This window comes from Podarcis liolepis (genome assembly GCF_965112155.1).
Source record: "Podarcis liolepis genome assembly, chromosome: 7".
NCBI lineage: Eukaryota > Metazoa > Chordata > Lepidosauria > Squamata > Lacertidae > Podarcis > Podarcis liolepis.
Window position 1 is genome coordinate 36,885,952 of NC_139561.1, and position 28,000 is coordinate 36,913,951.

The window sequence follows — 28,000 nt, forward strand, 5'->3', positions numbered from 1 at the left end:
AACAAACAATACTGAAATACGTTTAATGATTTAATGTTCCCTCTCATCTAGAGTTGAGGGGGTGGGGAGACGTATCTCAGTCATTGCCAATATGCCAGTGGGGTGGTTCTTTGATGTCTCTCCATGAAGAGTTTTTAGCTGAAGAGGCAAATGAAACTGGAAAGAATGAAGCACACTGGACAAAAAGGTTGGGTTGGAAATATTTTAGGAAACCAGCGTCTTTGGGACTCTTTGGGATTCAGCCTTGGATCTCTGTCTTCAACACACTGTACGTAAGTTCTTCTTTGGTACATCAAGGATGCTGAAGTACCCTAGAGATGTGAAAATAAGAAATGTGCGCATGAAGCAACAGAATAGCACAACCTCACAGAATCCCAGAAGTCTTAACCATTGCTCCATTTCAACATCTTCTCAAATGAGCCTGTCTGTATCTCATTGGTAAAGCATTGGTCTTGCTTAGTGAGAGAGCATCTACTTTGCATGGAGAAGGTCCCAGAGTCAATCCCCAGCAACTCTGGGTAGGGGTGAGAAAGCACCCTGACTGGAATCCTGGAGAGCCACTGCCAGTCATTGTAGACAACGTTGAGCTAGATGGACCAATTGATGGACCTCTTTGGGAGCTGCCCAGAGAATTGTGCTCGTGGGGGGCCAATATACATACCATTGAATAAATGAATAAAATAACCTAAGAATATTAATGGCCTAACTTTTAGTAAGCTTTTGTGTTTTCATTTTGTCGTCTGCTGCTTTGAGTGTCCTTTTTGGAAAAATACTTTTAATAAATATGAAATCTTTCCAGAGGCTCTGTGAAATGGAAGAAATTCAGGACCAGTGTAAGACAACTGATACACACTTCCAGACTTGGCAATTAAAGGAGAGGATATGGGAAATGTATGAGCCCATGTAATGCAGAAGAAACAGAGGTTGTGTGCACACCACACATTTCAAAGCACACTATTTCCCCCAAAGAATCCCCGGATCCCTTAACAAATTGCAGTACCCAGGATTCTTTGGGCAAAGTCACATGCTTTAAATGTATGGTGTGTATCCAGCCATGGATACTTAGTGGGCCAAAGATTCACCCCAGGTTCCACCCTGCAAGAGAATATGTGGCTGACTAACCAACTTGGCTCTTCCAGGCTTTGAAGGAAGTTAGTTGTCCATTCTTATTCAGCAGCTTCTCCACAAGAGCCAGAGCAACATCACATCTGTGCAAATTCTCCTTTGTCAGATCCTAGATCGATGCTTCCTTCAGTGAAGGCTTTGTCTTTATAGAAAGCAGCACTCTCTCAGTCTTCTCCTGCTGGTCCAGAATGACTCTTTTCTTCTTCATCACCCACACAGGTATCATCCGGTTCTTTCTTCTTAATTTCCTGCTCTGTTGGTTTCTCTGTTGTGCCACACGCTTCTGCTTCATTGCTGGCTAGTGTGTCATATCCTTTCCACTCTTCCACATGTAGCTTTACCAGAACATCTGTCTGTTCCATGTTCTGTTCTAGACACAGCTCAGAAGCACTGTTCAGCAGATCCTCATCTCCGTGCATCATAGCAGCAATCTCCAAACTGTTGCTGTCCCTGAGATCCGGAATGTCATTGGATAAGATGTCGTGGACTATCACTGGCTCCACACCTTGTGTGTTCCACTTGGTTCCAGAAAAGTCAAGCATCCTTTTCCCTGAACTGCAAAGGAACCAAATTGATCATCAGATGGAGATCTGAATGGATAAGGACAGACTACTTTGCTGGGGTGAGCTAGCTTCACTTTCTATGGAATCATAATATTTAAAGCTTGCTGTGGCCATGGCCTCCCTTATCTCTCTGCTTGTATGTGCCAAGGCATCCTTGTCCATGACCTTCACTCAGTGGTGGCTGGTCCATTAAGGCAAGTGCCTTCAACTTGTTCTCACCTACCTATTTCCTTATTTACAACTAGCCCAAGGGCAGTAGCCCTCTGGCTGTTAGCTTCCTGCTTCTCAGTCTCAGAGTTTCCCTTGTGAAACTCAGCGGAGGGGAGGTTTGGGGCAAAGCTAGAGTTAGTAGGCCCTGTCTGTCTTTGACTTTCAGGCTTCACCTACCATTGGCCTCCATGCCTTCTGCCACACCAGTTCCAATGAGCATCAGCTGCTACAGCCTTCACTGCTCCAGCTCCACCACAGTCAGCTCTTGTCAAGATCCTTCCCACTTTTCCCTCCTGCCCTTTATCCCAACAACAAACTCCTAGAACACCTACAGGATACCACCTCTCTTCTTCCCCCTCTTAGATTCCTCCTCAGTGTCTGTTGTATTTGCAAGATGACAAATGAGCCAGAGAGACTGAATTAGAAGTAACAAATTTTCTTTAGCTGTGGGCTGCTGCCAAACTATATGCAAAAGTGAAGCTAGTCAGATCTAATTGGCTTCCTTTCCCTGCTGGTGTCTTCTAGAACTGATTCCCACCATGTAACCATTTCTAAATTACTTTAGTTCCTGCTGCTCACATTACACCAATGTTTTCCATGAAGCCGTTGGGCACAATGTTGCCACCTCGCTCCTGTGCCTTACTGCCACACTCACACCATACACTGAAAGCACTTTCAGCAGCCATGTCGTCCCCCAAAATAATGATAGGAGCTGTAGTTTGTTAAGGACACTGTAAGTTGTTAGGAGATATCTATTCCCCTCATAGCGCTACAAATCCCAGGGTGATTTAACAAGAATTGCAGTTATGTGAGGGAATGGGGGCCTCCAACCAACTCACAACATCCTCAACAAAATACAGCTTAAAGTGTTTTCCTAGCACTTCAGGTGTATGGTGCAGATGGGGCCTATGCTTCTAACCCTGCCTAAGCACCTGGAAATAGAGCAGGGTTCCCAACCCCACAAAGGGAGTTCTGTGGTCTATCAGCATCTACAGTGGACACGTTCTGCTGTCTAGGGGGGGCATGTCTAGCCTGCATGTTCTAGGGAACCCTATTACACATTTAGTAAGTACAAAGTACAAAGCACTTGAATATTGGTTGCAAGGATAAAGTAGCCATAAAAGGAGAATTCCTGGATGTCAAGATCCAAGTATGGAGCAAATACTCTTTGGTGAGAGAACTCAATTACAGATTTAAAATCACAAAAGATGCAGCAAAGTAAAATGTGTAAATATAGGCTGTTAGACCTTTTAAATACACCCTTCTAAGTTCCTTCCACAGTCCTCTTCCTCTAGCATAGAAAAAAGACCACACATTTGGTAAGTTTAAAATGGTAAAACTCTCAGATTCATGTGCTTTTCCATATAGCATTCAGAAAAAGTTGCACAGGCAATAAAACTTGCCTTAGTTACAGTGATGAAAGTTCCTAAATGATTGATATATGAACTCAGAAATGGTTGATGAGAGCCATGCAGTCTGAGCTGGAGCAACCAGCACAAACCTCTTCATTGGCTAAGCTACTCAGGTAGATTGGAGGGAAACAAAGTCTTGATTACTTAGTCCATCCCAAGGTGAGCTAAGCCTGGCAGGACAGCTTACTCTATGGTCTTAACCCCTTCATGTATTAATTAGATTTAAGCATGTTGGTTATATGACACTGGTTACCTCACACTGAATAGGGTAAGACACTGATGCCACAATGCTAAAAGCAAATTATTAAGTTGAATCATGACCGTAGAGGCACCATTGACATAGCTAAGTAAATCTTCATAGGAGCACCTCAAGTTGATGCTGTCTTAAAACACCATATAAGCAAGCCCTGGAACAGAAAGCAGATCTGGTACCTTCTTCTTGCCCTAAAACAGCAAAGGCAGCAGATGATAGTCTCCTGGAAGCAGTTCAAGCACTTAGATGTCCTCATTTGTTTTGAGTTATTGATGCTATGTCCAGTATCCCTTGGGAATAACAAATGAGCTCTAGAGACTCAAGAAACTTGTAACCAGATTGACCCACTAAGGTCTAAATTAGATCTCAGCTCTTTTGATATCAGACGTCTGCCCATCCCTACCCTGCTCCTATTGGCTTGGGTGCAGATTCTTGAATAGTCAACACACCAAAGTTTTATGACTCCATGGTAGGGTCATGTCATCTCACTAGCTGTATACTGCCATTGTGACAGCTCTCAGCCAATGCTTTGTTGCTATCTTCCCAAATAATTTGCATGCTAGGACCACATTGGTGGAAGTGTGCCAGAAAGGAGTAGAAGGAAAGGGACTGAGCAAGGATCCAGCGTAGTGTACTTAGAGTTTTGGACTAGGACCTGGGAGACCATACTTCAAATCCCTGCTCAACCAGAATTCATTTCTGAAACCTGACCTACCCTTTTTTTTGGGGGGGGGGCTTCTGACCCCTGAATAATGTTTTGGCTTATTTTTAGATTCCTGACACACAGGCTATGTTTTATTATTCTTGCTTTCTCATGGGAGGTATTTTTGTTCATATTTTGGTGCTTGAACTGTGAGTCACATTTTCACTATTTTTGGGCTCCTCATATGCAAGTCACTTTGTGCTTTTTAAAAATAAATAAAAAAGAAGTCCTGACCCCCATATTATGTTTTGGCTCATATTTTCACTCCTACCTCACAGGTCACGTTCTTGCCCATTTTTTAGAGACCTGACCCACTGGTCAGGGGCCAATTGTGATGCATGGGCCAGGAAGCCAGAAAATGGCCAAAATTGTGACCCCAAAATGGCCAAAAACGTGACCTGTAAGTCAGTGAAGCACAGACCTGTGTGATGGTTTGAGTGCTGAACTATGTATGACCTGGGAGATGAGGATTTGAATCCCTACTTAGCCATGAAGGTTACTTGGGTGAACATGGGCCAATCACTGCCTCTCAGCCTAACCTACATCACAGGGACGTTGTGAGGAGAACATGGAGGATTATATGCATCAGTTTGAGCTCCTTGAAGAAGGTAGTATATAGAAGAAATAAGTAAATATATCACACAATTTCGCTCTCCAGAAAGGACTGCCTGTGGCAACCTGTTGTGTGTACACTGTGTGGCACACCCAGCTTTGCTCCCTGTAATGTGTGAAATTGCAAACATTGCTGTTTTGAGAGGTGACATCCAAAAGTCTTTGTGCCACGCATGAAGTGATAAATGTGGAGCTGAATGCATAAACAAAATAAAATCTATAATTTTATCTCTGCCCTAAGATTTCTGCAGCTTCTATCTGTATTATAGTGTTTAGTTATGTTTTATACCCAAACACATTTAACCCTCATGTTTGAAAATCTCCCCCATCTCTTAAGCGTCACAATTGTACTTTCTGCAATTCCAGATTTTCCTTGCTAGGTATCCATTTGTCCATATGGGGGCGACAAGTGAGTAGAAAATGTACTTTCAAATGGTATTTGAAAATAAAATTGCAAGCGTATTGTAGTGAAACAATAAAATCCTTCCTTTCTTCCTTGGATGACATTTATTGAAATTCTTCCTTATGGATGTGGTGCCATTGACGTAACCAGCTGGGTCTGCTGTACATTCATACTGACTTCCAATATGCTATCAACAATATTATTCGTTCTGGACTGTCAATTCCTTCTGATTTTATCCTTAACCTTCTTATTTCATCTTGAAGAGAACAATCTATGCAAATTCCAGTATACTTAGCAGATGAACTGTGAAGACCTGCTGTGCTTGATGCCTTTCCCCCCAAAACACAAATATGTTACTTTTATTTTACTTTTATTAGGTGGGATACTTATTTCTACTTTTGTGGGAACCTGATACAAGCTCCAGTATTATACAGCAGGCACATGGGCCAACTATTTGTTTAGGGCTAGTAACGAACTATTAGACATTGTATATCAGGAATACATAGCTCTTCCTTCCCATTTTACCCTCACAACAGTCCTGTGAGGTTGGCTAGGCTGAGAAACTGTGACAGCAAGTTTCTTGACTGAGTAGGAATCTGAATCTTGCTTTCCCATGGCCTAGTCCAGCACTTGAACTGCTATGCCATACAGCGCCAGGTGAAGACCTTTTTATCCACAAACGGCTTTTAAACAACTTTAAAAAATAAATAGTAATAAGCTGGACTTACCCATTTTATGAGACAAGTTTTATTCTGTATGCTGCTCTTACTGTTTTATATTTTATTTTTCATAGTATATATATTGTATTAATTTTTTGTGAGCAACCTGAGGATAATCCATTATTGGGTATTTTTAAATAAAGGGTGGTAAGATGAGATTTTATGACACAGGGTGGTTGAAGGCAGGAGATAAACACAATTTTAACAGCAGAAAAATCCAAGATCAGTGAGACTGGCTTGTGGAAACTGTGGGACCCTGAGAGTAATGATTTCCCAAAACTCCCCCATGGACCACTTAATTACATTTCTGCCTGCTGTAGCATTTGTTGTAATAATAATAATAATATTTTTATACTCTGCCCATCTGATTGGGTTGCCACAGCCACTCTGTGTGCTGTGTTGATTCTTGATTGTATTTTTATTCCTACTTTTGTTTCTTATATTGTATTTTGTTGTACTACAGTTTGCATAGAGTACAATGTGTAATACAATAAAATACAATATAAGAAATATATATCCTCAATTCCTTCCTCTGCTAGCTGACAGGTTTGCCTTAGGAGTCCAGGTACCAAATAAATAAAAACAATGAAAGGATGAATATGGTACTCGTTGCATTCTTGCATTTTTGTTTTATTGTCAATATTTTTATACTGGCCTTTCCAGACCAGTTTGCAGTAAGCTAAAAAGAATAGAATCCAATAGCCACTATAACAGTGTTAATTATTTAATTTAAAAAAGTAGAATACAATAAGCAATGTTATTTATTTATTTACTTAATCAAAAGCAATAAAAGACAACAGACAAATAATGTTAATTCTTTAATTAAAAGTAATAAGGCACCAAGCAATATAATCAGCAACAGTTAATTACAAATATTAATGATTAATGCTACAGTTGTTATTAATAACTACTACTGTTCATAACAACCGATTGGCTGTTTTCATTCGCTTGAATCTGTACTGAAAAACAGAATAGCGAAGGAGAACCAAGCCCTTTGGCTACACTTCAGGCCCCGCCTCACGACTCCCTAGTCCCACCCTCTCCTGAGTCACCAATAAGTGCCTTTCTCCTCCCGTCGTTTATTTGTCCATTGGTAGCTCCCGCGCCCGCAAACCAATCTGCGTCCAGAAATTGGCTGTCCAGACCGTCAATCCTGAACGCTCCCACCTCTCTTTGCCGCCCGCCTCCCTTCGAGGTGGACAGGTCCGCTGTCCAATCCGGATCCACGCACTGGGCGTCGCCGGGCCCCGCCTCTTAACAACAGACCGAGACGGCTTCGCTTCACAAGGGGGCGTCGAGGCGTTACTATGGTAGTCACAAAAGGATGGCGGGGAGGGGCTTGTCCTCTGATTGGCCCGCGCGCGGACCAATGAGGGTGCCCAACCTCCGCCGGAAATCCGCGGCCAAAAGGATGAGTACCTAGCCCCGATGGGTGCAAGCTGGGAGGAGGAGCAGCGGCTGGGGCAGGCGAGCCGATCGCGGTGAGCTGGCGGACGGCAGGGGGTGCGCGTGGCAAGGTGCTCTTGCGTTACCTGGACTCGCGGCCCGCCCGCCGTGAAGTCGGTGGAAGGATGGGCGCGAGGGCGAGGATTGCGCATGTGCGCTGCCCGGTGCGGCCTTTGCGACGGTGGCTGAGGAGGACCAGATTTCTCTCCCCCCCGCCCGTCCTCCTTCCCCTCCCTCAGGAACGCGTTTGTTCGAGCTGACAGCCCGGCCTGCGCTCGAGGGCGGTGGCGGGCGCGGGAGGTTTCCGCCTTCGAAGCTGAAGGTCTGCTGAGTGGGGAGGGGACGGCGAACGGGGGTGGGGATGGAGGGGAAAGAAGGTGGGTGCCCAAGAGGTTCTGGGGCTCCCGAGGCAGGTATGACGGGTCTCACCTGGCAGGGCTGTTGCCTTGGAGGAGGGAGGAGGGAAATGGTTCCGTGGTGCCTCCCGGTTCACCTGGCCTGGCGCCTGCACTTTGAGCCAGCAACACCTTGACAAGCCGAAGTCCAGCAGGTAGAGTCTTCCCCCTCCATCCCTCCCATATTACCAGCGAGGGGATTGGAAATTAGGTGTGGCGGGGGGGGGGGGGACGGGGACGAACGTTCACCTGCTGAACTTCTGCTAGCTGGAAGGCACATGTGCAAAGGCGCCTGTGTTATCCCTTCCTTTCCTGTGCCTTTTGAGCTAGCAGCTTAACAAGCAGAAGTTCAAAGTCTCTCCCCCCCCCCCCAATCCTTTCCTGGCAAAAAATAAAACTTCACCTGCTGAACTTCTGCTTGACACGCTGGTGGCTCGCAGGAGCAAAGCCACTTTTCTTAAAAAGTGGGTGATGCTCTTTTTCATCTCTCTCTCTCCCTGTGAGGTGGGCAGGGGAAGCTTCATTTGTTGAGGACTTGGTTGCCATACTGCTGGTACAAAGGTGCAGGGCCTTGGCTGGTCATTTTGACAAGTGGCTCAGCAGGTGAAGCTTCCCTGGCTTGATTAAAATTAACACAATGGAAGAAAGGTAAGCAGGTGAGTAAGTGTTTGCTTGTCAAGATCCTGGCTCACAGTGGCAAGCCTGCCTTTTAAAAGTGGTATGCTAGAGTACAAGGTGAATTTTTTTTGCTATATCTCAATGAGAGAAAATTAACTTAGATGCAATACTTTTTATTTTTACCTCTTGTTAGTATTTCTCTTATTAATAGTAGTATTTGAACTTCAGTTGGTGAAACCTTCTACATCTCTTTCCCCCCTCCCCCCCAAAAGAAAGCTTATAGACATGAGAGGTTAGCACAAAACAAAAGGTGACATATTCAGAGCAAGGGAAAGAATGTGGAAGGTGAGAAGAGGCTAGACGTTTGAAGCCAAATGTACCTGAATGGTGCCTCTTTTGTGGAATTGGAGAAGATGTTGATGAGGAGCAGTTGATGGACCAGTGGATTTCCTTGCGAGCCAAAAGAGCAGGTATCCACCATCTGGGTGATGGAGGTGGAGGGGTGGGGTAAGAGGTGCAAGAGGAGTTTTGGTCCAAAAGGTGTTGCATTTCTGGGAAGTTAAATGGGGTGAGTGACTCATGAGTAGAAGGGGTCTGAGTAAAGTACAGTAGTGTCTCCCTCTGGGGATGGAAGCTCTGCTTCTGGCAGCCAGTGAGGCTTAGGTGGAGGAGGAATTGGAGGTAAAGGGGTTGTGTGCAAACATTGCTGGGGAATGGTTATTTCTGGAGGGTGAGGAGAAATGGCCTCATAAGGGAGAAATGGAGAGTTCATTTCTGGTTTAGGGGTTAGTAGGAAAAGGGCTATGTTGAATGCTGCGTTGTAATATGACTGGGTATAGGAATGCTCTCCAAATGATGGAGAGACAACATGTTGAAGAAAAGGTAGCTAGGAAGTTAGCTGGGTTAGGGACTTACGTTGTTGGATTTATGTGGCCTATGCTGGAGAACCTCACGTCTGGTGAGTGAAGATAGATTTGAGCTTCAAATTCTGTGCTGCTTTGTATCAGCCACCCATTCTATGACTTTTACACAAGGAGCTATTGTTCCTAAGAGTGCTGTGCTAATTCTCTGTGAATGCCTCTTGGGAGGTTGTGTTGTTTCCTTGCTGATCAAGGGTGCACCTGTGTGGGCTTCACATAAGCACCTGGCTGGCTGCTGTGCTGGATGAGGTAGACCTCTGGTTTGTTCCAACTAATGTTCTTAGCCACCCAATCAGTAAGTAAATTAAGTCAGTTGAGTATATTGGTGACACAGTCTGGGTTGAAATAAAGAGATCCCTACCACTAAGCCTGCTCTCAAAGATGTATGTGGTTTTTTAACTGCAAGCTTTCTCACCCCCACCGTTTTTTTGCTTATTTTGAACTCTTCTCGTTTTCTCCCCTCAGCTCTCTGGGGTTTATCTGCCTGTGAAATGGTTGAACTAAATGTTAAGGCAGCACCATTTCATCTGACCTATTTCGGCTCCTCTCTTCATCGGTAGGGAGTTCATCTGCCTTGGTGCATACCCTTGCATATTGCAACCAAATCAATTAGGTCGACAAATATAGGTGTCCAGAATCTGACATATAAGAAGGGTTGCTATAGGAGATTATTAAGAGGCACTGGGGTGGGGAGGTGTGACAGCATTTTAACGGACCTGGCAGACGAGTTTAACCTGTTGCTATTTCTCAACTTGCCTATTTTTATGTTGCATGCTCATAAGGTGAGCTCATGCCTCTTTGAAGATGGCTTGTGAAGGGTATATATAAACTCAGAGGAAAGGAAAGGAGAGCCATAGTGGGGGTCATGAATAAAACTTGCTAAAATGTACAAAGAAGTGGATCATGAATACAGGACAGAGAGGGGAAAACACTGGAGAATCTATTAATTTTTTTGGGATCTATTATGAGCCCTGCTCAAGTCCCTCTGAAATGAAGAGAGACTGTACAACAGCAAATACTGACTGCATTGTTCAGAATCCAAGGTGTTTCATGGCTGGGTGTGCTTGTTAGTCCCCCTTCCTTCTCCTGTGAAACATACAGTGCCCTTAGCAAGAATTTGCCCTTCAGCTGTCTGCTTAAAACATGTGCACAGTTAATTTGCTGTGTGGTCCATGCAGGGAAAGAGTATGTTAGTATATGCGCTTTTGGGTAACCATATTTATTTGTTCAGGAACTGCTTCACACACACTTGTTTAGCATTAAAACCTTAAGCTAGTGCCATGGGAAGCACACATATGGTGTTCCTTTAGTTGTAGTTCATATATGGCATGGGTAGCTATATGAATTATACCGTATTTTTCGCTCTGTAAGACGCACCAGACCACAAGACGCACCTAGTTTTTGGAGGAGGAAAACAAGAAAAAAAATGTTCTGAATCTCAGACGCCAGAACAGCAAGAGGGATCGCTGCGCAGTGAAAGCAGCAATCCCTCTTGCTGTTCTGGCTTCTGGGATAGCTGCCCAATCTGCATTCACCCCATAAGACGCACACACATTTCCCCTTACTTTTTAGGAGGGAAAAAGTGAGTCTTATAGAGCAAAAAATACAGTAGCTGTATTGGGGGGGTGCGAGTGCAGATCTAGGATAACAGGTTGGATAATTAATAGACCCAAGGAGGAGGATACTGCTGGATATTCATTTTGTATTGTTTTAATCACCCAGTGGCAGAAACAAAACAATTTCTGCCTCTTGAGGGGATAGTAGTGATTTAAACCCTGCATAGAAATTTCAAAACAGATTGTTTTGTGAAATTCTTGGTAAGTGCTGGTTGTGAGAATTCCTCCCCACCCCCATTTTTTTTAATTCTAAATCTGCTCCATCCTTGAACCTAACTGGGTTCTTGTAACTTCCCTCAAAATCATTGAGGCTTAAGAACATAAAAGAGTTGAGTTAAGGGCTGCAATCTATAAGAGGACACTTGAAATAAAAGTGGAAGTTGTTGAGTGCTGGTGTTCAAGAGCTTGTCAACCTCCTTTGACTATATTACTGAGTTTAACTTGTTGCATATTATAGAACATGAGACAGTAGCTTGAGAGCAGCATATATATCTGGGGCTTGTTGAGATTCCCTTGGAAGTATTGTATACTTTATTCCAGGATTGAGAAAAAGCAGTGGATGCTAAAGTCAGGTTACTGTATAGACTTTTCTGTTTTATAACAGGTCTAGCAGAGGATTGCCAACTCTTGAGCTCAAAATCATTTCCCTAAGCTGCCTTCCTCCTTTTTGCAGAAATGCGAAGTTAGCTATACTCTTGGCTAACTTGTGTTAACTGGGAATGGTGCTGACTGGGACTGATGGTAGTTAGGAAGAGCTTGCTGGATCAGGTCAACAGCCCATTTAGACCAGCATCCTGTTCTCACAGTGGCCAACCTGATGCCTATGGGCAACCCGCAAACAGGACCTGAGTGGAACAGCTCTCTGCCCACCTGTGATTCCCAGCAACTGATATTCAGAGGCATACTGTCTCTGACAGAGAAGGTTGAGCAAAGCTATCATGGCTAGTAGCCATTGATAGCCTTATCCTCTATAAATTTGCCAAATCCTCTTTTAAAACCATCCAAGTTGGTGGCCGTCGTTGCCTCCTGTGGGAATGAGTTCCACAGTTAGTACTTCTTCACACCGTGCATAGTTTATTTTATCTGGCCTGAACATTCAGTTTCACTTGATGGCCATGAGTTCTAATGCTTTGAGAAAGGGAGAAGTAGTTAAGGTCATCTTGTAAACCACAGAGCCTTTGTGGTTGAATAAAGCCACATAAAACAGGATGTAGTGATGGAAACCTATTGAAACAATCTATTCTCCCTTTGGGGAGGGAGATATTATTTAGCCAATTAGCTTACTAGGTTTAGCATCAAAATGACAAGATTGGGTGCACTAATGAGAGTACAAAATGTAAAAGCACATGAAGATCTGGTCTCTCAGCCATTTCGGAAGCATCCAGGGTATGGGAGTGGTCATCATTTCTACTCTGCTTAAGATCCTGTAGTGTTGAATGCTCTTGCATGACAAGGTGTGTAAGAAATTTGTTTATATGATCTCACCTCCGTTTTCGCTGCCCTTGTTAAATGCAGATTGGATGGCTTTAACATGCTTTTTGTGGTGCCGCCTTTCAAGTTTGGAAACTTCAGCTAGTACCAAATATGACTGCCTAGTTTTTGGTGGGTGACAGGTGGCCAGAACATGTGACACTGATTTTTGTATCTGTTGCACTGGTTGCCAGTATATTTCTGGGCCCAGTCCAAAGTCCTGGTTATGACCTTTAAAGCCCTCCATGAGCTGAGGCTGGGTTACTTGAAGGACTGCCTACACCCCTGCATTGCTGCTCATATGTTGAGATATACCTTAAGTGTCTGCTAGGGAAGGCAAACAGGCTGGCAGAAACTCTGAACAGGACCTTTTCAATGGTGGTCCTAAACTTATGGAATTCAATTCCTGAAGAGGCTAGAGACTGCATCCTGTGTAACTTTCTAAGCTTTAAACATGGTATCGGAGAATACCTGCTTATTGGAATATGGATAATTTTATTGTGGTCCTTTTACTCACAATGATTCTGTTGTTAATGTTTGGTTGGGCATTTTGAGTAGATTTTTATGGTTTGGATGTATATTTTAAACCTGATGCAAGCTGCTTTTGTAGAAGAGTTCCTTTAAAAAGCGGGCTATAAAACAAAAGATTTTGTTGAGAAGTGATTGATCAAATTGGTTCTTCTGTATTTGCATAAAAAAACCTGTAATGTATCTGGTAAAGGCATACTGCATTCAGTTTAGAGATCAGCTTTAGGATTGACATGTATATATGCCTCATCAGTTATGAATAACTTAGCATTTACATTTTTAACAATTCACCTTGGTGTTGATATATAGATTAGGATTAGCACTGTGCTCTTGCTGCTGCTTCCCCTGGGAAATGGGGAAACTGGGTTCCACACTTATTAGCTGATCAAGTCAAAATTATATTGGAGTTTTCATTAGAGATGTATGAACTGTTGTGGGAAGAATATAGTTTTTTCCGTAGTAAAGGCTTCATGGGATACAAACGCATTTGCATATCAGCTGGGATATTCTAAAGTGATAGCATATATTTTAAGAAGGGGGTATCTGAAATTGCCATTGTTGTTTGGTGACTGTCTTGAAAGCATGACGTTAATGGTTGATCAACACAAAACTTTAGTTCAGCATGGGGTGTGTATCAACAGCAATAAGTACAGTGGGCCAACTTACTCAAACAACATAAACAACACTCAGTTCCAGCAAGATTGGCTCATGTATGTGAGGCCTCATCCGCTCTGTGAGCTCTGTGACCCAGGAAATGTTAACTCCAAGTGCTGATGTAATAGGTTTATCTTCTAAGTATACTTCTTAATTAAAGATACAGAAGATTACTAGAAGAGTAGCATGCAGCAATGACAGGACATGCTATATTCAGATGCTGAAATCTCATTTTCCTAATGCTAACTATTCAGGAAGTTAGAAGAGTGGTAACATCTACACCATTCTTACTTTCTAATGAGCGCAATGAATTTGTCCTAAAACTCTTCAAGTAACCATGGGTCTATTAGATAGGACTAGAAAGAGATGTACAATAAGGTGACACTTGTGTCGTTTACTGTTCCTTTGAAGCCTGAGTTGCAGTGAGTCATAGTATACTGTAGTAGATTACTTTGATAATCTATTAAGGGAGAAGTTTCATGCAATGATACATGAGTTGTTCCCACTGACAATAAAAATGCTACTTGGCCTCTACTGCTTGTTTTCCTGAGGGTGCGACTACATGTTGCAGTTAAAACACGAGGTTCCTGAGTCCACACCATAATGCGATGCGGGGCATTTGTGAGAGGGGGTGGTTTTTAATTCTTCCCCACCTGCTATATCTGATCTGCCAGTGTTGCTTTTCGAGACTGCTGCACATCATTTGACTTTCTCTCTTCCTCCTTCCATGTTCTTAAACCAGAAATAAGTAGGGGGGGCAGGCTGCACCCCCTGTTCCTCTGGCTTCTGATTTTCCCTTGCAAGTGCTCCGCCCCTGCATTTTTGTCATCTTGCCAAACAATGGTTTGGAAATATGTGCTTCCTAAGGTAACGCCCTGTGCTGCCTTGTGGAAGCCCAGCTGAGTGCAATAAATTCATACTTCATATATCTGAGAATCAAACTATGTGGGTGACCCTGAGCAAAATTGTATAACTTGAATGCTGAAATTGCACACATAATAACAACACCAACAACTAAAACAACTAGAAGTTCCTTTCTCTGCCAGAGCTTTGCTGATGGTTTGACTCATGATAGCAGCTAAAAAGCCCTTGGTTATACGGGTTTTATCTGGATAGCTTGGGAAGGGCTGTGGCATACTTGGTGGTGTCTGTGAAAACAAAGGTGAGGTTACCTGATGAGGTCCTACTCGTTTTTAACAAAATATTCTCCTGTGCTTCACAAAGACAGATACCATGCTAGTCCTCTCGCTCAGCTCCAGTAAAATAGCACAGGTAAAACAACCTGTTCAGTGGCCACAAAACCATACTGCAATCTTGAAAGAGAATTGGGAGGGTATGTAGAGACTATTGACAAGTGGTTTAGGTTGTATAACATGTTTGGGGTGTCTCTTAATATTTGGGTGGAATCACAATATGACCAACAGGACACTGATTTGGTAACTTCACTTTTTTGTTTCTAGGGCAGAAGCTAATCCCAGAAAGCTGGCTATCTGGGTGGCATAGCAGATTTACCACCCTCTACTCGGAATACACGTTATGAACCCTTTCTGGAGCATGTCTACAAGTTCTACACGCAAGGTGGGCTGTGGCTGACTGCAAGGCAGGCCATTTTGAGTTGATGAAATGTGTGCTATATGACTCTCTCCCCTCCCCCTTGGGTTTTTTTATATTCTGAAAGAGTATCCAAAGGATCTTTAAATAATATATGTTAATCGGAAACCTGATGTGGATTAAAAATTACCATCATGGGATCCACTAGAAAGGAAACTTGAATGAAAGAAAGCTCAGCTTAATGTTTCAGTTGAACTATAATCACAGGTCGTCTCAGGGTGACCTTTCTGATTACATTTTCTCCAAAAGTGGGGATTGCTCACAAGAGATTTGGGGTAGTAGTTTAAACAGATCATCTGGTGAGGCAAATATATATGTGGACCATTTTAAAAGCATACTTGGGTGTGTTACTTAACTTGTGGCCAGATCTCAGCCAGTTCCATAGTTGACAGTAGCTAATTTTATATAATTGCCAAATTCAGCTAAGCAATTGGATATATCATAACTGTTTGGACTGGCAGGATATCTTTTACGTCCTCTGTTCAGTACCCGAACTGGAGTGTTAGTGAATATGAATTGGAGTGTTGACTATTAGATACAACTGGAACAATTAAACCCCCCCCCCCATGTTTTACATTTTCTAACAGAGATCTGAAACAGAAGAAAAGGCTCTGGTTGGCGAGCTGAAGAACAGTCCTCCACGCACCACTCAAAAAAAGCAGCTGCCTTCGATTCCCAAAAATGCTGTGCCATTGACCAAGCCTGCTTCACCCGCCCTTTCAGCGCAGTCTACAAATGGGACACATGCCTCCTACGGACCTTTCTACCTAGAATACTCTCTCCTGGCAGAATTGTACGTTTTTGTGTGTGTTTTCGGTTCAGAAATTCACTACTTCGTGCTTTATAGAGGAGTTCCTTATCAATGCTTATTTTTCATTATAATAGTCTATTGAGGCCAAAAAGCAATGTATAAAATGAACAACGTGTTAGCTGGTTTTGCATGCTGCATTCACTTTGGTGGCAAGTGAAGTGAGGCAGTTTCCTGAGGGTTGATCTTCTGTGCAGGAGCTGAAGAGGGATTCTTTGAGCAGCTGGAATTATGTGACATTTGTTTTCAAATGCTCCTTGAAAGTGTGCAGAGCTGCAATTGGCCAATTGTTAATATGTAGTATCTTTTGAGGCTAGTTATTTATAGACTCGATATACCGCACAGTAAACAAAGTATCTAGGTGGTGAAAGTAACACATTCATAAAGCAGTGTAAACATACCTAGTATCAGTAGTGATACACAATAGCCAAAGGTTGAGCTATAGATCAGAAAAAGCCTGTGTAAACAGAAGGAGTACCTGAAGCAAAGTAACCAAATCATCATCATCAAACCTTTTATTGGCATCACATAAAACATCCAAAATCAATACAGAATTACCACTTCCCCAGTGGCACAAAACATTTGCTAAAAGAAAGGAAGCAGAGCAGTCTATTGTCACAAAGTAACCAAATGTGCTTGCTTAATAGAATGCAAATTCCCATCCATTCTTCAAGGTTTGGGGAACCGTTTGTCCTGCTGTCTTTATTAGAGCAAGGTGCTTTTAAAAAGCCATTAGGTCCATTCCAGTCTTTTTCACACTGCATTGTGCCCAAGGGATCTGGAGTGGGACTAGGCAAATGAAGGGGTGACACTATGCCACATAGATTCAGTTCTGTGGGTCTAAGTCAACAGGCTACAATGTAGGGCACAGTTCAAGGAGTGCAAAACTTGCCCCTGGCAGTAGGGGCCCAGGCACTCACTACAGGGGCCTCTCAGTGGAGAACAATACGTTGCTATGTGCAAAGCACTCACATATACGTATTATGTCACCAAAGTCTCCTTTTATCTGGCCAAGCTGCACATCATAACTGGTAGTTCATTAGCAAAATTGTTGAAAAAGAGATGGAGTTAATAGCAGTGTATTTCAATACATGAGATGGACAGCACTATATGAATAAGAGTAGATCTGTGTGATTCTCTCTTCCACTGTGTGTGAACTCTTGTTATCCTGTAGTAGCTTTTGCTCTTGTAAAGATGTCTGTTGTAAGCTGGGACATAGCAAAAGGGCAAGTTGGATTAAGGCTGCCTTCTGCTTTGCTGGCTTACAGCTGAATGTGTGGAGCCCTTTCATAAGTTGTTCAGCTCCCATGTGGATCGCCTTTGCAAAAATCGCCAAGTCTAGTGGCTATAGTTGTGAGCTTGCCTTTAGACGGGGAGACAAGCCAGCTTAGTAAATGAGAGTGCTTTCCTCATGCGGCTGTAGAAACTGAACCAGGAACAGAAAATGAGTGTTATGAGCTTGCAGAGGTTAAATCATTTTCTGTGATTCAGGCTTTGCTGGGGGCACAGCTGGTGACGGGGCTCATTATTGTTCTGTGGGCAGGCTTTGTTCAAGTAAACAGGCTTGCATGCTTCAGCTACTGAAAAGCTTGCTGATGAAAGCTTATTTGAGGCACACTTGGCAAAATGCCGCCCATGGCCGTCGCTCTGCTGTCATAGGATGGCTGGGTAAAATTCCATTCATTAATGCTGTGGTGTCGGGAACACAACTCTCTTGTTTTCGTAGTTGTCTTTCATCAGAAGTGAAGCCTTGGATCTCTTCCGTTAGGACTGTAATCTGGTCATGTTATGTAATGTATACCAGAAACTGTGGGGGGAAATGATCAAGTCATCCTCCAAACATGTGTGAACTTTGTCTGTAGCAGCCAAGGAGAGCACAAAGGGACAAGCTTCTGTTTTACTTATCTGATGCATTCATTGTTGCTGTTCCTATAGCTTCATTCAATGTGCTGCAGGCAGGACTAGAAAACAGTTTTATGTATCTACCCTTTACCTGAAGGTCACAGGGTAGAGACATACATAGTCTAAACCAAAATCAAACAAGATTGAAACAAATGCACTTCGTTTACAGATAAAATCTGCAGGGACAGAAATTAAATTGTCCAATATACCCCTCCCCAAATGCATCAGTTACATCAAAAGCCTCATCCACTAGGAAGCTTCTTTGTGTATCTGAGTGATGGAAAGAGAGATTGACTTTAGCCTTATGGAGTATGCTTGCTTTGTTGCATTTATATCCCACCTTCAATAGATCATAGAACTCCATGTGGCATATATGGGGATTCCCAGTCTCCCTTTCAGACGCTGACCAGATTCAGACCTGCTTAGCTTCATCAAGGTTGCTGTATTGCCTGCCTTCAGAAACCATAGCCCTGCCCCCTTCCCACACTTGCATTTATGGTTTGTTCTCATTGCTGACTTCTGTCTTGATGCCTGCTCCCATTTCCGTGCCTGTCTTTTACTCTGTCCAAGTGAGTCCCTAAAGCCAGTAAAATAGCTGGCTGACCGTTTTGGTTTATTACAAGCTTGCAAAGGCCTGTATGATATTTAAAGTGCATTTCTGTTGCTCTTGCAAGTGAGTTGAGTGTGGCTGGCATTGATTCGGCTTCTCTGATGTCAGAAAGAACCTTCTTGCAAAGCCTTGACTTGTACTGCCTGCTGGTTCAGGGCAATGGGGAAACCTCCAGTCCTGAGATTCACAGGCAACTCCTCTAGATAAATTGGAGTGCACTTTGGCTGTGGACATGTGGAAGGGGAGAGGCTTTCAAGTCAGTGTCTTCCTGTTGCAGGTAGGCTGACTGGCTTCTGAACATTTTTGGTGGTGAGGAAGAAACATCCTTAGCTGTTTAAGCAAAAAGATCATGGGGAAATTCACTGTGTACTCTAATTGAGAGCCTTTGAGTAGGGGTTAGTGTATGCCACTTTAAACCTAACTGGATGGATCACGTTTCCTTACAGCACGTTGGTTGTGAAGCAGAAGCTGCCAGGTGTCTATGTGCAACCTTCTTACCAATCAGCATTAAGTAAGTATATCTCTGGGTTTTTCTTCCTATAGCAAAGCTATTTATTTTTTACATCTCATCATCTTCCTTTTTTTCTTTTGCAGTGTGGTTTGGAGTAATATTCATAAGGCACGGGTTGTACCAGGATGGTGTGTTTAAATTTACAGTCTACATCCCTGACAACTACCCAGATGGTGACTGCCCAGTAAGTATCAGTAGGCTGAAACATTCATCATTTGTGGACTTATTTGTGGACTTACTTAGATGGCTGTGTCTCTTCCAGGACAGGACTTTGCTCAGCAAGCTAGACCATGGCAGAACTGGCAATTCTGGCTTACATAATAAATACTTTGCATTTATAGAGCTCTTTTAAAACATTCAGGAGTGCTTCAAATATGTTATTATTGTAGCCTTTAAGGTAGATCAGTATATCTCCATATTGCTGGTGACAGCTATTATTATTTAAGGGTTTGTTTGTTTTTTTACTCTGCATTCACCATAAGGTCTTAGGGAAGGTTACAACAATTTAAAAATCAGTATTAAAATCTTTTAAGGAGAATGGGGTGGCTGATAAAATACATATGCAGGGTGAGTCTTTTAAAAGAGGCCCTGTGGAACATGTGTACTCTGTATCCATGGGGCCTCTTTTAAAGGACTCACCCTGTAATAGTTTGCCTAAGGCCACTTAGTGCATTTGTGGCAGGAGAGATTTGAACCATTCTCTTAGCTATTCATATGACGCCAACTCTTAAGCTTCCATTTATTGTCAGCAGAGGGCAATTTCTTACTTCTCTGGTGGTAGCAAGTCTCAGCTGTTCCTAGCAAGTGAGATTGTTTCAGATTCAGCTATGAGATTTAGTTATCTGTAGAAACATCTGCCTGCCATAGCTTTGTTCTCTTAGTTAAATGATCTGGCCACATCTGCTGTGCACAGTTGTTTTTATTGCTTTCGGAGATCTGCTTTTAAAATCAGACTCCTTGGATCAAACAGCGGAATGTTCTTGTTTACCAACTTCAGTTACCTCTTTTGGCTCTGGCAGATCTCAAAAGGCAAGAGAGTCAGCCAAGCTTGGACGTTTTTATGGCAATGGGCAGAGCAGCTTTTGGCAGAACACAGTGGTAGAGGCTACTTTAAGCTTTAAAGAGAAATTAACAGTGCTTAAATTTAAAAGGCATTTAAATATTTAACATGGTATCTACTAGGAGTGTGCATGGTCAACAAAGTTTGTCTCTTAACTGTGTCACTGCATTAAAAAAACATTGTGGTCTGTTTCTGAGTTGCTCTGTGCTCTTCCTCCACTTGCTTCTGTAATTAAGTGTTCTGAAAGTCTATGATGATGATGAATTAAGTGTTCTGGGCTTCACTGAATAAAAAGAAGCCTGATTCTCAGTTACTTGCTCCCCGCATCCCTCCACTAAGCCAATCCACATCCCTATGATCCACCAGCAACACATTTTAGCCAATTGCAAATGCTTTTAGATTAGGTAAGTGACCCCTTAGCCAAATGGTATCCACAAGAAATTAAAATATAAAGTTTTCTGACCAACTACCATGCATGCCCCCCCATTCCTAATTGTATTGCCCCTTTCTATGGATATAATTGTAAGCTGCATTGAAAACAAATTGTAGCTGAAAAGTGATGTACAAACTAGAATTAGTTCTGGTTTCCCAGGAAATGCAATGCAATAGTCATTTATTTAAGTCCTTTATATCCCACCTTTCAGGATACAAATCCTCTTGTGATACCTTAACACAAAACATTAAACTAGTTTCGTAAAGCATTACAGGCTCATTCACATAGAAGAGATAATTGATCGCTTTGTCAGGGGACTAGGGAGGGGGAGAGAAGGTGCAGCTGAGGCAGGCTCTTTACCTATCTGGTATTCAGTGTGCTCATGAAGAATTGTGCCTTTTGAGGGCTTGCATTCTCTGAAGGTACATCTCTGCTCTCTGCCCACCCATGTCGTTTAATTCATTAATACACTGCCAGCCCAGAGCTGTCTTTTCTCTAGCTACCTACCCCATTTACTGAAGCCATCAAAAGCAGAGGCTAATTCTAAGAACATGCTGTTCAAAAGCAGTTGTGAAACCACTGCAGAATTTAGTTACATGTAGAAATATCTTCTGCTTTGTGCTTGGATACAGCTCCACTCAACATTTCCCCTGCTATGTATATGAAGCTTTCCCCCCTTTTTAATAATAAGAAATAATTTTATTATTCATACCCCGCCCATTTGGCTGGATTTCCCCAGCCACTCTGGGTGGCTCACAGCATACTCTGGGTGGCTCACAGGGCTGCCTTTAGATGTCTTGTAAGTCAGATATGGTGGTACCTTGGGTTACAAGCACTTCGGGTTACAGACTCTGCTAACCCGGAAGTGGTACCTCGGGTTAAGAACTTTACCTCAGGATGAGAACAGAAATCGTGTGGCGGCAGCAGGAAGCCCCATTAGCTAAAGTGGTACCTCAGGTTAAGAACTGTTTCGGGTTAAGAACGTACCTCCGGAACGAATTAAGTTCGTAACCCAAGGTACCACTATAGTTGTTTATTTCCCTGACATCTGCAGGGAGGGTGTTCCACAGGGAGAGCGCCACCACCGAGAAGGCCCTCTGCCTGGTTCCCTGTAACCTTGCTTCTTGCAGTGAGGGAACCAGCAGAAGACCCTTGGAAGACCTCAGTGAACAATGGGGGAAAGATACGCCCCTTCAGGTATACTTTTTAAGCTGCCTTAGGAAGGCTTTACCCTGAAAGGTGGCATATAAGAATAGGCACCCTTTCATGCTGCATGTTATCAAAATGTTATAGAATATTGTTCTAGGTTTGTAACTAGTTAGTTGGCTGAGCTACATAACAATCTCTCCACTGACCAAAGAGGAAAGCATTTTTAATGCAAAAAGTTAGTTCTGCATGCAAAGGGGTTAATAGCCCACCGGCTAATCTGTAAGGTTGGTTATCAGCTTGGTTTTAAAGTCTCCTTTGTCTTTCAGCGCTTGGTTTTTGATCTGCCCATCTTCCACCCGCTAGTAGATCCCATCTCAGGTGAACTGGATGTGAAAAGAGCATTTGCCAAGTGGAGGTTAGTGTGATGCTCTAGAATGCAAATATTGAACAGAAGTTGTGTCTGGGTGCTTCACTAAAGGTGCCGCTGTGGCTTTCTTGTGCTTCTCCTAAAGGCGAAACCATAATCACATATGGCAAATACTGATGTACGCTCGAAGGGTCTTCTACAAGATTGACACAACCATTCCTTTGAATCCCGAGGCTGCTGTGCTGTAAGTTACTATCAGGGTTGAACTTTCTAGAACTTCTCCAGGTTTTCTCACGAGTACATGCATATTACCAAATGTCATGGATTTTCCTATATGCATCGGTTCCAGAATTGTTTTTTAGCTGCAAGTTCCTAGAATTGGCTTCTGACATTAGACACACATATGTGAGGGGCCAACCTGGATAGGAAGATAGTTTTAGTGTGGTGTGGGTACATGGCAATTTATTCTTCCTCTGCACTTGTGATGTAATGTGTCCTGCCCTGTAACTAACATCATGCATTTGGACAAGGAGCTTTGTGCTTTCCTGATAGTTGATAGCTGGGAGGTTGGAGGTATGTGGCCTTTCTCTATTTTGCATTGGCTGTGGCAGCTTTCCTCAACCTAGTGCCTGCAGATAGCTTGGACTACAAATAAGAGCTGGAGATTATAAATGTTATAGTTCAAAACATTTGGAGGGCACCAGGTTGGAGAAGGCTTGCTGCAGAACAGGAGGCTCACAGTTAAGCCTAATTATGCCAGTTGGGTGGAAATGGCATTTTGTCTGGGCCTTTCTCTTGTCTTAGCCTTGGCATTGTGTCTAGTCCAACTCTTGATATTAAAGCTTTCTGTAAAAATAAGGCACTGTTGTCCTTTGTGGATAAAGGGAGATTACAAATCTCTGTTCTTCATGCATTGATAGATTGTTCTGATTTCATCTAATGTGTCGTCTCCTTTTTTGTCTTGGTCTCTCTCTTAGATATGACAAGGATATTCAACTTTTCAAGAGTAAGGTGGTTGACAGTGTGAAATTATGCAGCAGTCACTTATTTGATCCACCAAAAATAGAGGATCCCTATGCAATTAGGTAGGAAATTGTACTACAGTTGTAATGTGGCATATCAGCATTCTCATAACAGCATAAAGTCTTAAGATCAAAACACCTCTGAAACTAAAGTTTTTAAGGTACTTGTGTATCAAAAAATGAAAGTTAATGTGCTCCTGTTCACTTCTGCAACACATAAGCAACAAATACCTGTTCCTGCCATACCTCACTGGGAGAGGCTGTTGCAACTCTGCTGTGGCCCCGGCAGGGTGTCCCCATCCTCCCTGGCTTTGGCATGGCAGGAAAAGGCACTTCCACCTCCTCTTGCTGCGCCAATTCCCAAGGACTCACCTGTGTAGCCAGTCACAGGCATTATGAGGGGGAAGGGCTTGGGAGCAGAGCCAAGAGGGAACTTTTTCCTTCCTACCTACTCCCTGGGCATATAAAGCTGACTGTGCCGGAGCCCAGGCAGTAGTCGGCACTGGATTCCCCTCCCTCCTTTTCAGGGAGTAAGATTTGCCTGAATTTTAGGAGGCATACCCTTCCTGGACTTTGCTATGGATTACATTGCTCAATGTATTTGGGGCCAGGGATGAATGTTCATTGCAGAGCAATTGGGACCTTCTACGAGTTTTGCCTACCTCATAGCAATTGTCACGACGTCTTGGTGGAAAAGGCATTTGGTTGGATCCTTAGTCCATATGGGCAGGGGGTAGGGAGTCCCCCTGCTCTGCTGTCACGGGTATCCTCCTAAAGGAGCCCGGGGAGTCATTTTATGTCCAGATATTCCACTCAGGACTGGATGGGCCACAGTCCATTGGTGACATTGGCAGGTTGCCTTGATATGATGCACGTTGCAGGGTTACCCTTAACCTTAGTCAACACCGTTTTACCATCAGCCAGCTGACAGACTGGTTGATCTTGAGAGACATACCTAATGCCTACATAAAACCGCCCAACATCTGCAATCAATAAAATTAAGACCTTATTTTATTCCAACATGTTGCGTTCTCTTTTGTTGTATGGCTGCATGTGCTTTCACCTTGCCACTGGCTCCAATGCTGCTGGGCCTGCAATGCATTCCAGACTCTTTTGTTGTGCTTGCTTGCAAATTGTGTTCTCTCTTTCCCTTCACCTTTCAGCTGGGATGACTTCACCATCACAGCAGCCCAACCTTCAAACACTGTTTTAAGTTAATTCTATTAGCATAAATAGAATACATTTTGTAGCTGAAGTAAATTTACCGAGATTATCTGTACAGCAGCATTCCTCAACCTAGTACCCCCCTAGATGGTGTTAGACTAATACTACTACTATCATCCCCAGCTAGCATCGTCAGTGGTCAGAAAGTATGGGAGCTGTAGTCAAAAATGTCTAGAGGGCAGCAGGTTGGGAAAGCTACTGTAGAGTGAATAATTACTTTGCCAATTTTGTTGTTCAAAGTGTGTAAGTAAGCACAAATACTTGTGGTGTCCCATAGATATACTTGGAAAAGTGGCCATTTTCATTTGTACTACTTTCAGACTTATTGCATGTCTTTAAAACAAATTTCTGTCATACTATGGAGACATTTTATTTCAGTTTTGGAGACCAGTTACAGGCTTATGCTCTTCTTATGTGTTAACAGTTTTTCACCCTGGAATCCAGCTATACATGATGAAGCTAGAGAGAAGATGCTGACCCAGAAGGTACGTAAGAGGGATTGAGCTTGCTCCAAGTAGCTGGATTTGAAAACAAGACCTATTGATTTGCTATGAAGCACAACTGATACAAGTTCTATGCAAATGAAATGTTTCTATAAAACCTCATCTCAGACGTATGTTGGCAGTATTGTAGTCCTAAAGAGTTAGTTGTGTCTTGTAAATCCGGTTGTGCTGGCCCTACAAAGTACATCCTGCACTTGGGAGGGAAGTGGTAATTGTGTTTAGCTGGCAGGCTAGTGGGTGGCAACATTTTAGACATGTTTGGGTTTTCCTCCAGGAGGAGCTTAATCCTCCCACATACCTCCTTTGCCCAGAAGACTTTCTTCAGGGTGGCTTGGCTCACTGTTGGTGGTTGGCATTGTTGGGTGACTGCCAAGACCCATGTTCCTCAAAGAGGCCCCCTGCCAGCTCCTAGAGTCTCCTCGTCCTATTGGTTCTCTTTGCTGTTGCTGGCTTTTTATATGCTCCTTCTGTGTGAGCAAGCAGTTAGGGGAAAAGTGCAGTAACCTCCACAAGCCTTTACTCTTTCTTTTCTCTTGGATATGGCTGTGATTTAGAGAGGCAACAGAAGTGGTGAGGAGGTAGTCTTGAGGAGCATCTTGCTCAAGGGCCCCGTAACTCCTGGGATCGGTACTGAGCTGGCTAATCTCATAGGGTAAGGTAGAAGTGACTGGAGGAGGAAGAAATCAACAAGCTTTTTAAAAGCAAACATCTTCCCTAAAGTAGCAAGTTGGCGTGTCAAAGTTTATTGCGATAAAAGCAGGGCTTTTTCAGCCAAAACCCACCAAAGCTCAGTTCCAGCCCCTCTCCGGTGGGCACAATTTCAAGAGAACAAGGGAGGCTTTCATGGTGAGTTCCGGCACCTCTTTTTCTAGAAAAATAACACTGGTTAAGGGTACTATGCTGGGTTTTTAAAAAACCACATTTTCTGCTACCTTCTGCACCTAGAAGCCCTTCTGCTGGCTAGAATTCAGAAGTTTATCTGGACTAAAGTTTCTCTCCATACTGCCACCACCCCATCTTCTTAAATAGGCTCATCCACCAGTCAAGTTATTAACATTCATGTTTATCATTGCTAGGGTTACATGTATGTCTTTAGAGTTCTGGAATTCTCTCTGGGGCTGGGAAGGTCTTATTTCCCAAAGCCCTCAGCAGAGCTGCTTCCACCCTCAAAGGCTGGACCCTACTCACTTACCCATTCAGACTGGTGGATGCACATATTATAATCAGACCATGTTCAGGTAAGAGCCCAGACTGCCCTCTTCCTGGCAGTGTTTGAGGTGCATGTGGATTTTTTTTGATATGTGAAATCTGTAGGGAGTTTGTCACACTTCTACATTTTTACTTACTTTATTTAAAAGCATTTTTCTTGCTCTGAAGCTGATTGAGGCTACTCCCAAAGGAGGGTCAATGATAGGCCTGGACAATGTCCAGCCCTATTCAATGAAAATAACATACCATCAAAACGGGAGGGGGCGGGGGGGGGGGCGGAGAAATAACTATTGAAGCAGTTTGCCGCTGCTTCCTCTGTGGCTCACATGTACTTGAGAGAAGGTGGAGCTCCGTCTCTGCTGATCCTGTGGCAGCAAAGGAAGTTTGCAGACTGCTGCTACTTTTAAGTCAAAGCCTTAACATTTTTCATCACATGCTCTTGCAAACTTCTCCCTCCAAGATGTGTGGTTTCCCTAGGAGGGAAAGGGTCTCTCTTTTTAGAGACTTACCTGCCTGTTGCTTTTGTAGGAAGACACATCCTGAACTCACCTAAGCCAGGTTGGGCATATTCCCATGACCTGTACATACTGGCAAAGCCAACATACTGGGAATGGGGATTCTTGCTGAATTATGCCTCCCTCCCTCCCTGCCCCCTTTGAACCAACCCACCCTCAAGATCTTTTTTAGAATCAGCAACATGGTGCATGAGGAAACAGAATTGTGCATGTACAGTTGCGTGTGTGGGGTTTCTTTTCAAGTATGGCTGATGTGAAGCAGTCCTTGCAAAACAATGGTATTCATGTTGAATTGAGAGTACTGAGTTCATCTTAATGGCACTCTTTCGTCTTCCTAGAAGGCGGCAGAGGATCAACAGTGCAAAAGCATGCAGGTGTCTGGCCTGTCATGGGTGAAGCCTGGCTCGGTTCAGCCTTTCAGCAAAGAGGAAAAGACTCTACCTACTTAGTTCCTGTGAATGAAGAAGCACTCAACACTTTCTGCAGGAAGAGGGAATGTAATGGAGAGCCAAACAGCGGCTTTCCTTCTTGACTTGGATTAGTAAAGAGTTAAATGGTAGCAATGACTCAAGTAAATCTGCTCAATGGGATTGCTCAGACTCTTCGTATTTTACATATGTTTTAACTGCAGGTTGGAAGTCGCTCTTAACAAGGCTGGACTCCAGTTAGTGAAGTCCACCCTGGTGGGTAACGAAAGCCTCAGGGGTCTAATATCTGAGGCTCTTCATTGGGTTACTTTTAAAAGCTTTTAAAATTTTCCTTCCAGGGGTAGGTTTTTTTAAAATGTAAAGAGCAGGTGGGAAAAATACTTTCCAGAGGTAATCTGTGTTTATGTAAACTAATATAGCAGAGTAAAATACTATATTTAAAACTTTTAAATGCATTGGTTTCTATTGTAAATACATTAGGATATGGAATTTGTAAATAGTTGGTTCTGATTCCTTCTAGCCCTTTTAGGGGCAGTAAGGCTGAGATTGGCATGTATGATGTGTATCTAATTTTCCTTCCTCCCCCAAATAGATATTGTCACTATAGGCTGCTTATAACATAACTTGTTCAACAATCTTTAGACCTACAACCCAATTGCCTGTAAGCATCATATAGTAGAAAAGTTAAATGGATGCAACTAGCAAATCTCAAAGGATTTTCAAGAAAATATATGTATAACCCTTTTCTTCATGCGGTTTGCAGGCATCTTATACCAGTGGCCTTAAGATGTGTCAAAGTAATGTTAGAGGCAGCCTTAATTTGCACATTAGTCAGGACTGTAGAGCATTGAGCTTTTTACCACTAGAAGAAAAAATCTGTGCTCTTCATTGTGCACATTTGTTGATTTAATAAAATCTGTAAGGAGAGCTAGGTTGGAGACTGACATGACTAATGTGTTAAGTGGCATCTTAAAATAAAAGACCAATCATGGTAAAATGTG

At 43.0% G+C, this 28,000-nt stretch overlaps 2 protein-coding genes across 17 annotated transcripts; one reads left to right on the top strand and one right to left on the bottom strand.

Annotated features, from left to right (window-relative positions):
* Positions 1-12: 12 nt before the first annotated feature.
* Positions 13-7,991, bottom strand: LOC310711666 (uncharacterized protein). Its single transcript, XM_083513882.1, has 3 exons — positions 7,876-7,991; positions 1,123-1,680; positions 13-311 (listed from the first exon to the last, which is right to left on the bottom strand). Exon 2 carries the CDS (start codon positions 1,665-1,667, stop codon positions 1,290-1,292), a length of 378 nt encoding a protein of 125 aa, XP_083370008.1. The 5' UTR covers positions 1,668-1,680; positions 7,876-7,991; the 3' UTR covers positions 13-311; positions 1,123-1,289.
* On the top strand, positions 7,245-27,996 carry AKTIP (AKT interacting protein). Of its 16 annotated transcripts, XR_014528552.1 has the most exons (13): positions 7,321-7,481; positions 8,671-8,929; positions 15,108-15,225; positions 15,846-16,051; positions 19,025-19,089; positions 19,173-19,273; positions 22,058-22,146; positions 22,244-22,342; positions 23,076-23,183; positions 24,769-24,829; positions 25,924-26,085; positions 26,910-27,660; positions 27,702-27,996. XR_014528552.1 is itself a non-coding variant. In XM_083513806.1 (12 exons), exons 3-11 carry the CDS (start codon positions 15,184-15,186, stop codon positions 26,068-26,070), a joined length of 918 nt encoding a protein of 305 aa, XP_083369932.1. In that variant the 5' UTR covers positions 7,321-7,481; positions 8,671-8,929; positions 15,108-15,183; the 3' UTR covers positions 26,071-26,085; positions 26,913-27,996. The 16 variants fall into 16 exon arrangements, 9 of the variants coding, with proteins under 9 accessions (XP_083369932.1, XP_083369929.1, XP_083369926.1 ...); XR_014528550.1 differs by lacking the exon at positions 25,924-26,085 and having other exon boundaries at positions 7,245-7,481; positions 8,674-8,929; XR_014528551.1 differs by lacking the exon at positions 8,671-8,929 and having other exon boundaries at positions 7,254-7,481.
* Positions 27,997-28,000: the final 4 nt, after the last annotated feature.

Bases quoted from the DNA above. Each gene is read 5' to 3' on its own strand.
- AKTIP (XM_083513806.1), top strand. From the start codon at position 15,184: ATGAACCCTTTCTGGAGCATGTCTACAAGTTCTACACGCAAG. The intron at 15,226-15,845 runs GTGGGCTGTGGC...ATTTTCTAACAG, and splicing joins CTACAAGTTCTACACGCAAG to AGATCTGAAACAGAAGAAAA. The intron at 16,052-19,024 runs GTACGTTTTTGT...GTTTCCTTACAG, and splicing joins TACTCTCTCCTGGCAGAATT to CACGTTGGTTGTGAAGCAGA.
- LOC310711666 (XM_083513882.1), bottom strand. From the start codon at position 1,667: ATGCTTGACTTTTCTGGAACCAAGTGGAACACACAAGGTGTGGAGCCA.